At 35.5% G+C, this 10,966-nt stretch overlaps 1 protein-coding gene across 1 annotated transcript in view; it reads left to right on the top strand.

The window, feature by feature from the left end:
• Window positions 1-10,966, top strand: part of Invadolysin (leishmanolysin-like peptidase, invadolysin) — a 140,190-nt gene that overhangs the window by 109,969 nt on the left and 19,255 nt on the right. The window contains exon 2 of the mRNA XM_067089021.1: window positions 8,378-8,478. Within this exon, the coding sequence (XP_066945122.1) occupies window positions 8,378-8,478 (101 nt within the window). The remainder of the gene's footprint in view (window positions 1-8,377; window positions 8,479-10,966) is intronic.

Below are 10,966 nucleotides of genomic sequence, written 5' to 3'. Positions count from 1 at the left end.
TTTTTTTTTTTATTGGTCACGATTTTGATTAAATGCGTGAGATCTGTTGTTCTATTTTATTACTTGTGTCTGTTATTAGTATTTTATTTTGTTTTTATAATAAATAATAATAAATTGCTTGAAACCTCTCAGATGTATTTATCTATCTATATGTGTATATATATATATATATATATATATATATATATATATATATATATATATATATATATATATATATATATATATATATATATCTCAACCCACTGAACAAAGCGTATCAGAAATCATCAAGGAAGGTATTTTCCTACTTTGTTTTCGTGAAATGAACAATGCATAAATGAATATTTATGCCGAAGCCAAGGCCGAGCGCAGCATTCCGAACTTTTTGCTAAAGCCAGCAGACGATATTATTCGAAGTCTGATTTTTGCTTCCTGTTTTGTTCCTGCTGAACTTTGCTGTTAATTCGTTTTCAGTGGCGAATACGAAGGTTTATTGTATTATTATTATTATTATTATTATTATTATTATTATTATGATGATGATGATGATGATGGATCTTGAGTTAATCAATTCCACTGCCATGCTAATAATAATAATAATAATAATAATAATAATAATAATAATGAGAAATATTAACAGAAGTGTTGGTATTGATAATTACAATGGCGATACCGTATTAAGTAAGCAGTAATGTTAGTGATGTTTATAATCAGAGAGAAAAAGAGGGGGGGAGAGAGAGAGAGAGAGAGAGGCCCTTATGTACGGTATGAACACGCATGTATATACACATATATACACACAGACACAAGCACGTATGAAATTTTGCTCAAAATGAGTTAAAAGTTTTGGAAATATCCAAAAATTGTGAACATTTTCTTATCAATTTGAATTTTTTGCCTAATTTTTTCTTCTGTATTCAGTTAGCAAAGATATAACACTAAGAAAAATTAAGGTTTAGTGTTAAGTGACGAACATAAGGAATAATGTTGGTCATAACATGTGTGCATACAAAGGGAAGCTGGTTAAACTTCAGGAGAGAGAGAGAGAGAGGGAGAGAGAGAGATTATATTACGTCTTAAGTTGCACAAGGCTGTAAGGTAAGACACCTCGCACATAATAATTTATTCAAATTCTCATCCATGCACGCTTTCGCATTACGCACTGATACCTAAGTAAAATTATTAAAAGAACAATAATATTAATAATAGAGGTATTTAGATAACGATGCAAAGACATTATTTAAACTGGGAAAGCTTTGCTAGGGTGAAACACTGACAGACAGACACTATTTATTGGTAGGATATTTTTTCTGTAGCAAATTGGAAAATGTATAAAATCTTATATAATTTTGTAACTTTCGTATTTTATAACACAAAATCGAAATATTTTTAGAAGTCACCTCTTTCAATATACGAAAAATTAAATGTTTATTTGTTACTATGTAAATATGTAATTTATTTACATTTTTCTCTTACGTATTTTAGTTTTGGTATTATGTCGTTTGATTTTGTATGCACGTAGTTATTATTATTATTATTATTATTATTATTATTATTATTATTATTATTATTATTATTATTATTATTATTATTATTATTATACTATAAATTAGATATGCCTTTCTTATTACGTAATTATGCACTATATTTACATTTCTTTTTTATTTTGTAATTTGATTTTGTTTCAATTATTTTATGCTGTTGTTTGATTTTTGTGAACACTTAGTTATTATTATTATTATTATTATTATTATTATTATTATTATTATTATTATTATTATTATTATTATTATTATTATTATTGAAATGCAACAAGCGCACAGGGTCCATTGACTTGAAAGTCAAGCTTCCAAAGAGTATGATGAAATTACCTATGTCCCACAAATCAATTTTTGATTACTTTACGTTTCAATTTTGTGTGTAATTTGGTTCCTTGTCTTGAGAAGAAGTAAATCGTCCGTGGACTAGAAAAAGAAAAAGAAGAAGTAAAAGGAAAGAATCCCGGGTGAGTTCCCCTTACTCCCGAGAAGCTTGCCGGAAGGGAAAAAGAAGAAGCGTAGACTGATTCAGAGTCCTGATAAGAAGATAGTATCAGCGAACAATGCCTTTGACTTCAAGAGAAATTGCATAAGAGAGAAAATCTGCGCAAACAGCTGAAGCAACTATTTATATACAAAGATTATTTACAATCTGCTGTATAAGGCAACTACGAAATTATTTCTTTTAAGTTTCATCTTCACGTTAAATTTGACCGAAAGTATTCTCTTCTTCAAGCATCAACAGAATCTAACTTATGAGTTGAGCTCATCTAAAATAAATTTGCTAAAGTAATGTGTGATAATGTGTGGCCATCCAAATGGAAAAATAAATTAGGATATACGACAGGAAAAAATGATATTCTGATTGACGTTCGGCACAATTCCAAGCACGTTGTTGAGGAAGGTTCACGAGTTAGTAGCAGACAGTGTCGAAACTGAACGGATTAGGTGCACCGCTTTTTCACATTTTCTTGAGAGAGAGAGAGAGAGAGAGAGAGAGAGAGAGAGAGAGAGAGAGCTCTTGCATACCAAAGGGTACAACACAAGATCGCAACCACACCTCAGGTAAAGTTACCTGTCCATGAATGGAAAGTGGATCATCGCTTCTTTACAGCAATGTAGGGAGAGAGAAAGCAGTGTGTGCCTTTCATTATATAGTATATATATATATATATATATATATATATATATATATATATATATATATATATATATATATAAATATATATAAATATATATAATATATATATATATATATATATATATATATATATATATATATATATATATATAGGCAATACCACGAAGGAAAGTGAAACAACGGATTGGTGCTAGGCCTTTCGACTTACTGTCCTTTACTTAGCAGTAAGTCGAAAGGCTTAGCACCATTCCGTTGTTGCACTTTCCTTCCTGGTATTGCCTTTATTTATATAATATTCATCACGTTCCATATTTTCGTGATTCAGTTATACATATATATGTACACACAAATACATATATACATGTATGTATATATAAAAACTTATATGTGTATGGTATGTGCGTATCTGCCACCTGACTCCTACTACCAACTGGAGTAAGAAGCGAGAACTTTCTCCCTTGTCTCCAAAAGGCCTTGGGGCCACTTTCCCCCCTTGCTCTGCCCAGGAACCTTGCATCGCATGCCCAGTGCCCACCTTGCTTGGGCACTTTCTTGCACAGCTGCTTTCGCGCGCCTGCGAGATTGTTCCGACCGGCGAGTTTATTGCGCGTGTATATGTATTCACATCTATTCACACACGCGTCGTTCAGTCGGTTTCCTACGAGTAATGTACCTGGGAGTAAGTCGATTGTTTTGGGGCGTCACAAGGTTGTCACTGAACTTTGAATTGAACACCGCAGAACGAAGCAGAGGCAGACTACGCACGACTTTAAAGCGATATGACAAAAGGTACGCCCACGTGCCGTGCTGGCGCTCTCGCGCGTGCTTTCTGAAGCGGAGGAGTGCGTTCAAACGCGATTTCCTTTTTCTGTATTCGCTTTATGTGAGAATCTGTGCTTGTGGTTTTTCAGTGACTGTGAGTGTCTTGTGCATGTGGTTTGTCTGTGATTGTGATTGTCTGCGTATGTGGTTTGTCAGTGATTCTGAGTGTCTGTATGCGGTTTTTTCTGTGATTGTGAGTGTCCGTTGTTTTTCCTGCTATTGTAAGTGTCTGTGCGTGTGGTTTTTTCTGTTATTGTGAGTGTCTGTGCATGTGGTTTGTCTGTGATTGTATGGACATGTGGTTTGTATGTGATTGTGATTGTCAGTGAATGTGGTTTGTCTGTGATTGTGAGTGTCAGTGAATGTGGTTTGTCTGTGATTGTATGGACAAGTGGTTTGTCTGTGATTGTGATTGTCAGTGAATGTGGTTTGTCTGTGATTGTGAGTGTCTGTGCATGTGGTTTGTCTGTGATTGTATGGACATGTGGTTTGTATGTGATTGTGATTGTCAGTGAATGTGGTTTGTCTGTGATTGTGAGTGTCAGTGAATGTGGTTTGTCTGTGATTGTATGGACAAGTGGTTTGTCTGTGATTGTGATTGTCAGTGAATGTGGTTTGTCTGTGATTGTGAGTGTCTGTGCATGTGGTTTGTCTGTGATTGTATGGACATGTGGTTTGTATGTGATTGTGATTGTCAGTGAATGTGGTTTGTCTGTGATTGTGAGTGTCAGTGAATGTGGTTTGTCTGTGATTGTATGGACATGTGGTTTGTCTGTGATTGTGTGGACATGTGGTTTGTCTGTGATTGTGAGTGTCAATGAATGTGGTTTGTCTGTGATTGTGAGTGTCAATGAATGTGGTTTGTCTGTGATTGTATGGACAAGTGGTTTGTCTGTGATTGTGAGTGTCAATGAATGTGGTTTGTCTGTGATTGTATGGACAAGTGGTTTGTCTGTGATTGTGATTGTCAGTGAATGTGGTTTGTCTGTGATTGTATGGACGAGTGGTTTGTCTGTGATTGTGATTGTCAGTGAATGTGGTTTGTCTGTGATTGTATGGACAAGTGGTTTGTCTGTGATTGTGATTGTCAGTGAATGTGGTTTGTCTGTGATTGTATGGACATGTGGTGTGGCTTATGTGAGTGTCAGCTCATGTGGCTTATCTATGATTGTCAGCTCATGTGGCTTATCTGTGAGTGTCAGCTCATGTGGCTTATCTGTGAGTGTCAGCTCATGTGGCTTATCTGTGAGTGTCAGCTCATGTGGCTTATCTGTGAGTGTCAGCTCATGTGGCTTATCTGTGAGTGTCAGCTCATGTGGCTTATCTGTGAGTGTCAGCGCATGTGGCTTATCCGTGAGTGTATGTGCATGTGGTTTATGGGCTGTGCGGTGTCTGCATGAACGTGTTTCGCAAACAGGTCGAAGAAGACGTGTTTGCTTTGTGTGTGTGTGTGTGTGTGTGTTTACAATAGCCAGCAGCCCTCCATCCGTCCATCCAGTGCAGTAAAGTTCACTGGGGCATGACCTCTGTTGACTGGCAGCGGGGGAAGATGCCACACACGCCTTCTGCTGATAGAGTATCGTGCAATGGGTAACGAGGCTTCGAACTTTCTTTTCAAGTTCAGTTTGTGTGAAGTTCCCTGCGAGGTGGAACTGTAATGAAGTTCCCTCCGAAGTGAGACTTGTTGCAACTTGTAATGAAGTTCTCCTTGAGGTGCAACTTGTAACGAAGTTCCCCTTGAGGTGCAACTTGTAATGAAGTTCCGCTTGAGGTACAACTTGTCACGAAGTTCCCCTTGAGGTGCAACTTGTAATAAAGTTCCCCTTGAGGTGGGACTTTTATTGGAGTTGCCATCGAGGTGCAACTTGCGTTAAAGTTATTTCGAGATGCACCCTTGAATAAAGTCGCCTTTCAGGTGCAAACCACAAGGTAATCCCATTTGAAGAGAGAGAGAGAGAGAGAGAGAGAGAGAGAGAGAGAGAGACTTGAACAACCACGAAATGTCAAAGCCTCATTATCGACTCATTTGTATTGAGAATCTTGCCAACCCTCCCTCCTTCCCCCTCCCGACAATCACGTCTCATTGTTCTTGCAAAATCATGGGCCAATTTTCCGTTTCCTGCTTGCGATGGCTTCTGAGTCGTTCCGTCGAACTTGGCTGCGAATGTAATTGCAGCGGAAATAGCGGCAGTAGCTTTGTTGCAGATATAATTGCAGCAGAAGCAGTAGGGACTTTTGTGCTGTGCAAGGACTGGTTCCAAGTAGCGGCGATTATAAGCCAGGACAAAGATTTTGCCTTGACAACGAGAATGTTTTGTTTTCTTTATTTATCTACTTATTTATTTATTTATTTATTTTTTGACGTCTGTGCCGAACCTATCTGTCTCTTTAAGCAATAACATTATTTGCTTTTAAAATAAGCAAATTGCATAAGAAGGCCATATGATGAAAATAACGGCGATTATAATACATAATGATTATTATATCTTGGAATTGTCTGTTTATGCTCTAACATTGTATTTGCATTTCAAATGATAACCAGTTAAAAAGTAAGGCTTTATGGTGAAAACGTCATAATAATATATAATGAATTACATAACTCGGGCTTATGCATTTATGTTAGAACATTTATTCACATCTCAGATGATAATAACAATTAGAAAATAATACTTTATGATGAAAATAACGGTCATTATAATATATAATGAATAATGTAACTTTGAATTGTCAATTTCTGCAGTAATATAGTGTTTGCATTTCAAATAATAGCCAGTTACATTATATATAAGGATTTATGGCGAAAATAATGTCGATTATAATATATAATGAATATAACTTGGAATTGTAAATTTAGTACTAACATTTTATTTCCATTTCAAATGATAACAAATTACAAAATGATGCTTTATGATGAAAATAACAGTGATAAAAACAATATATAATGAATTATAAACCTTGAAATTGTTTTTTAAGCAGTAATAGTGTATTTGCATTTAAAGTTATAATGACCAAATAAAAAAAAAAGCCTTTGTGATGGAAGTAACGCTGAATATGATAATGTATAGTGAATTATATATATACCTTGAATGTGTCTGCTTACGCAGCAACATTGTAGTTGCATTTCAAATGATAACCAGTAACAGAATAATGCATTATAGTGAAAATAACGTTGATCATAATGACATATAATGAATCATATTCCTTTGAAAGGATACTAATTCGTTTTACATCTTTGTACAATATAAGACATCAATGGAGTGTTTCGTTAGATGGTCACCATTCCAAGTACTGTCCAAACCCAATGTACATAGTAGGTTTTTGCATAGTTACTCCAGAGTTTGTTAAAGCGGAAATGATGAAAGTTGTTTCATTCATTTTGATGCTGGAATCCTCTGCAGGATTTTGTGTTTCCAAGACAAAATAAAGTGTTATATTTTTTCGATACTGAGGTCGTTAGTGTATTAATACATTTATGAGAGAGAGAGAGAGAGAGAGAGAGAGAGAGAGAGAGAGAGAGAGAGAGAGAGAGAGAGAGAGAATGTAAAATTGCGCGGGAGGGATACATGTAGGAGAGGTATCCACCTTCACAAGTAGCAAGTATCAGGAAGTCTTCGAAATATAAGTAAGGTCGTCGTGTATCTCTCTCTCTCTCTCTCTCTCTCTCTCTGTAAAACCTCTGCAACGGCTCCCGTGAGTGAAAGGGATTTGTTTCACCAGCTGGGTAAAATGAGGCGGACCTGGGCGTTCGATCATCCTACGGAAAAGGAAAGTGTTTTTTTATCTTCTTCTTCTTCTTCTTCTTTCCGTTTTCTTTGATCTTGCGGTCTTTATTTTCTTCGCGGTTTTATCGTTATTTCATTGTCATTCTGTTCCGTTTTAAATATTTTTCAAGTTATCGTCGGCAAGTTGATGGCGTATATTGACTGTATCAGGCTACTTGAATATCCGTAAATAATTAAGTAATACCAACTTACAACGACAACAACAACAGTAACAGCAAGTATCATTATCCCCTCTCCTTCTCCATTTATCTTCCTAACAGTATATCTGCGTATTGTAAACATAAAACAATTCTTTTTTTACAGCAGCTGGCTTGGTAAGGCCACAGTCACTCGCTCAAGGCTTTTTTTGGCGGATACTGAGCCAACAGTTGCCAGTGCGTGTTTTGAGCGGTCTATTTTTTTTACACGTATTCTTCTTCTTCTTTGTTGTGATCGATGATGATAATGTTCTTGTGCGTCTTTCTTAAGGGAAATATATTGAATAAAGATTATGATTATTATTATTATTATTATTATTATTATTATTATTATTATTATTATTATTATTATTATGTTGACAATACAGTACTTTGAGCAACTTCTAATGTTATTTCATGAATGGATGCAAATGAGAAATCATCATGTGAGATTGCAGTCAAATTATTAGTCTAACTGAAGAGAGAGAGAGAGAGAGAGAGAGAAATTAAGTATACCTTAGTTCAACCAGACCACTGAGTTGATTAACAGCTCTCCTAGAGAGGGCTGGACCTAAGGATTAGATTTATTTTACGTGGCTAAGAACAGTTGGTTACCTAGCAACGGACCTACAGCTTATTGTGGAATCGAACCACATTATAACGAGAAATGAATTTCTATCACCAGATATATATTCCTCTAATTCTTCATTGGCCGGTCGGAGAATCGAACGCGGGGCCAGCAGAGTGCTAGCTGAGAATGGGACCTACCCGTCCAGTGAGGAAGTAGAGAGAGAGAGAGAGAGAGAGAGAGAGAGAGAGAGAGAGAGAGAGAGAGAGAGAGAGAGAGAGTAAACAAAAAACAAATAAGCAAGTAAGTAACCAAGAAAAACAGCAGTTGTTGATTGATTTATCGCTTTTTCTCTCCCTTGCGCCCAGGTGATCTACAACGTGCACTTAGAACCAGCCCACGTGGTGCGGAAGAGGAGCGTCGACCAGCCTTTGAGAATCTCTCTCTACTACGATGATTCCGTCTACGGGTAAGTTGCCTTTCTCTCTCTCTCTCTCTCTCTCTCTCTCTCTCTCTCTCTCTCTCTCTCTCTCTCTGACCCTAAGCATATAAAAATAAATAGTTAATATTTGACTAATAATTCAGTTCAAACGAATATAAAATACACATACAATAAAAAAAAGTAATATACGTAAATTAAAAATATGTATCAGCAAAGTTGTATTCGTGTATTTTTATTCCGTATAAGAGTGTCAGCAGTCGACCCCAAAAAGTTTAGTGGACCTCCTTTTGACCCCCACGGGTCGATATCGCCACTATGGGGACCCCTGGTTTAATGGATCGAGGAAAAATTTACAACTTACATAATTTTACATGATGATTTTACACACACAGCGCTCAGTAGCCAGTGCTACAGATTTATTTATTTATTATAATCACTATCATTCACACCATTTCTACTGTTCGTAGCTTACTTACACTAGAAAATGTCATTATTATCATTATTGTTATTATTATTAGTAGTATTATTATTGTTATTATGCCTACACTAGAAAATGTTATCATTATTATTATTATTATGATTATTGTTATTAGTACACCTGCACTAGAAAATATCATTAATAATAATAATAATAATAATATTATTATTATTATTATTATTATTATTATTATTATTATTATTATTATTACACCTGCACTAGAAAATATTATCATTAATAATATTAATAATAATAATAATATTATTATTATTATTATTATTATTATTATTATTATTATTATTATTATTATTATTATTATTATTACCGCGGACATCCCTACACAGGAAAGAGTTGACAAGTTATTCCGTCTGCTTGACGTAAAAGCGCAGCCCCGCATGTGCTGCTTCAGAGGCCAAGTAAATTCTTCTATAAGGCTTCCTGACCCCATGTCAGAGTTGAGAAGAGTGACGTCAGAGCCGAAGACGTCACCCGCCGTGTCCTGATATGTATGCATACATACAAACCAGGACACAGGGCGGGTGACGTCAGTGCCTATAATGTCATACGCATTAATACCATAAAAAATAATTCTTCATTTATTTTGATAATTCTTACGCTTTTGTGTTTATTTATTAATTGATTTCTTTATTTTCTAATATCCGGTCACTTCTTTCTGTATTTCCTGTCACCTTCTGTTGCCTCTCTCTAATGAACACCATAATATTCTTTGAAAGCTTCAATATGAAGTAAGTGGCCCCTGTGGTGGGCTAGTTCCGTATGAATAGGGTTCATCTTCTGAATAATAATAATAATGATAATAATAATATATGTATATATGTATATATATATTGTATGTATGTATGTATGTGTATGATGTATGTCTCAAGGACATGTGACATCCTGAACTGACTGGCAGCACCTCGACATCTCCAGGACTCTGTCCAGTCTTCAAGGCTGAAGTCTGGAAGAGATGAACAAAAACTGCAACTACTTCTGTATTTATTCATTCCCAAGACAATGGATGTTTCAGCCATTAACCCACGGCCATCTTCAGGGCTAGACTTGATTTACAGTGGAACTGCATTCCATTACTGTCGTCTTAGGAGTGAATAAATATAGCAGCATAGTAGGAATTTTTGTTTATCCTTTCAGTACTTCAAGATTGGAATAAGTACAAAAGATGTTGAAATTGTTGCCGGTAAGTTATAAGCATCAAATATCAGTTAACACTTGAAGAATATGTGTGTGTGTGTGTGTGTGTATATATATATATATATATATATATATATATATATATATATATATATATATATATATATATATACACTTTGTTACAGTAAGACTGTGAAACCAGGGAATTCGTAAAATCCCAGTTCACTTAGGGACATTTGATCCCCGAGGGGCTAGTACTAAACACGGCAAAACAGTGATTCACCTACATTGTTTTGCCATGTGTAGTACTAGGCCCTCGGGGATCAAATGTTCGTAAGTGGATTGGTGATTTCTCAAATCCCCTGAAAGCTTCAGGGATTTCGTGAAATCCTTGGTATCACAATCTTACTGCAACACACATATACACATACATACTGTACATACAGTATATAACATTAAGGCATTTCTCTCAACAAATTGCCACTTTAAATGAAAAAAAAAGACAAGTGTTACTGCTGGATTTCTATTTTAACTTCCAAATGATGGATGAACCATCGTGCAGAAAACTCCCACATTATTAGCAGCTTCACATACTTGTACAGAATGCTCAAAATTTGTGTATCAAACCATCTCAGACACTACACTTTTCATCTTTGTATTGCTTATATTCATATAGTTCCTGAATATTAAGACCTTTCAGTTACTGTGCCTCCCTCTTCACCTGCTTTTATCTAGCACTTTATAAGTCTTCCATACCTCCTGCCAAGGCTTCCAAATCATAACCATTTTCACCAGCCTTTCATCCAACATTCTCTCCACATGACAAAGCATCCCAAAGCACTGATTCATATTTTTCCGTATGGTAACCTTTTTCTCACTGCATAA

This window comes from Macrobrachium rosenbergii, chromosome 45 (assembly GCF_040412425.1).
Source record: "Macrobrachium rosenbergii isolate ZJJX-2024 chromosome 45, ASM4041242v1, whole genome shotgun sequence".
Taxonomy (NCBI): domain Eukaryota; kingdom Metazoa; phylum Arthropoda; class Malacostraca; order Decapoda; family Palaemonidae; genus Macrobrachium; species Macrobrachium rosenbergii.
The sequence above is the reverse complement of the archived record's forward strand: the minus strand, read 5'-3'. Positions and strand labels throughout refer to the sequence as shown.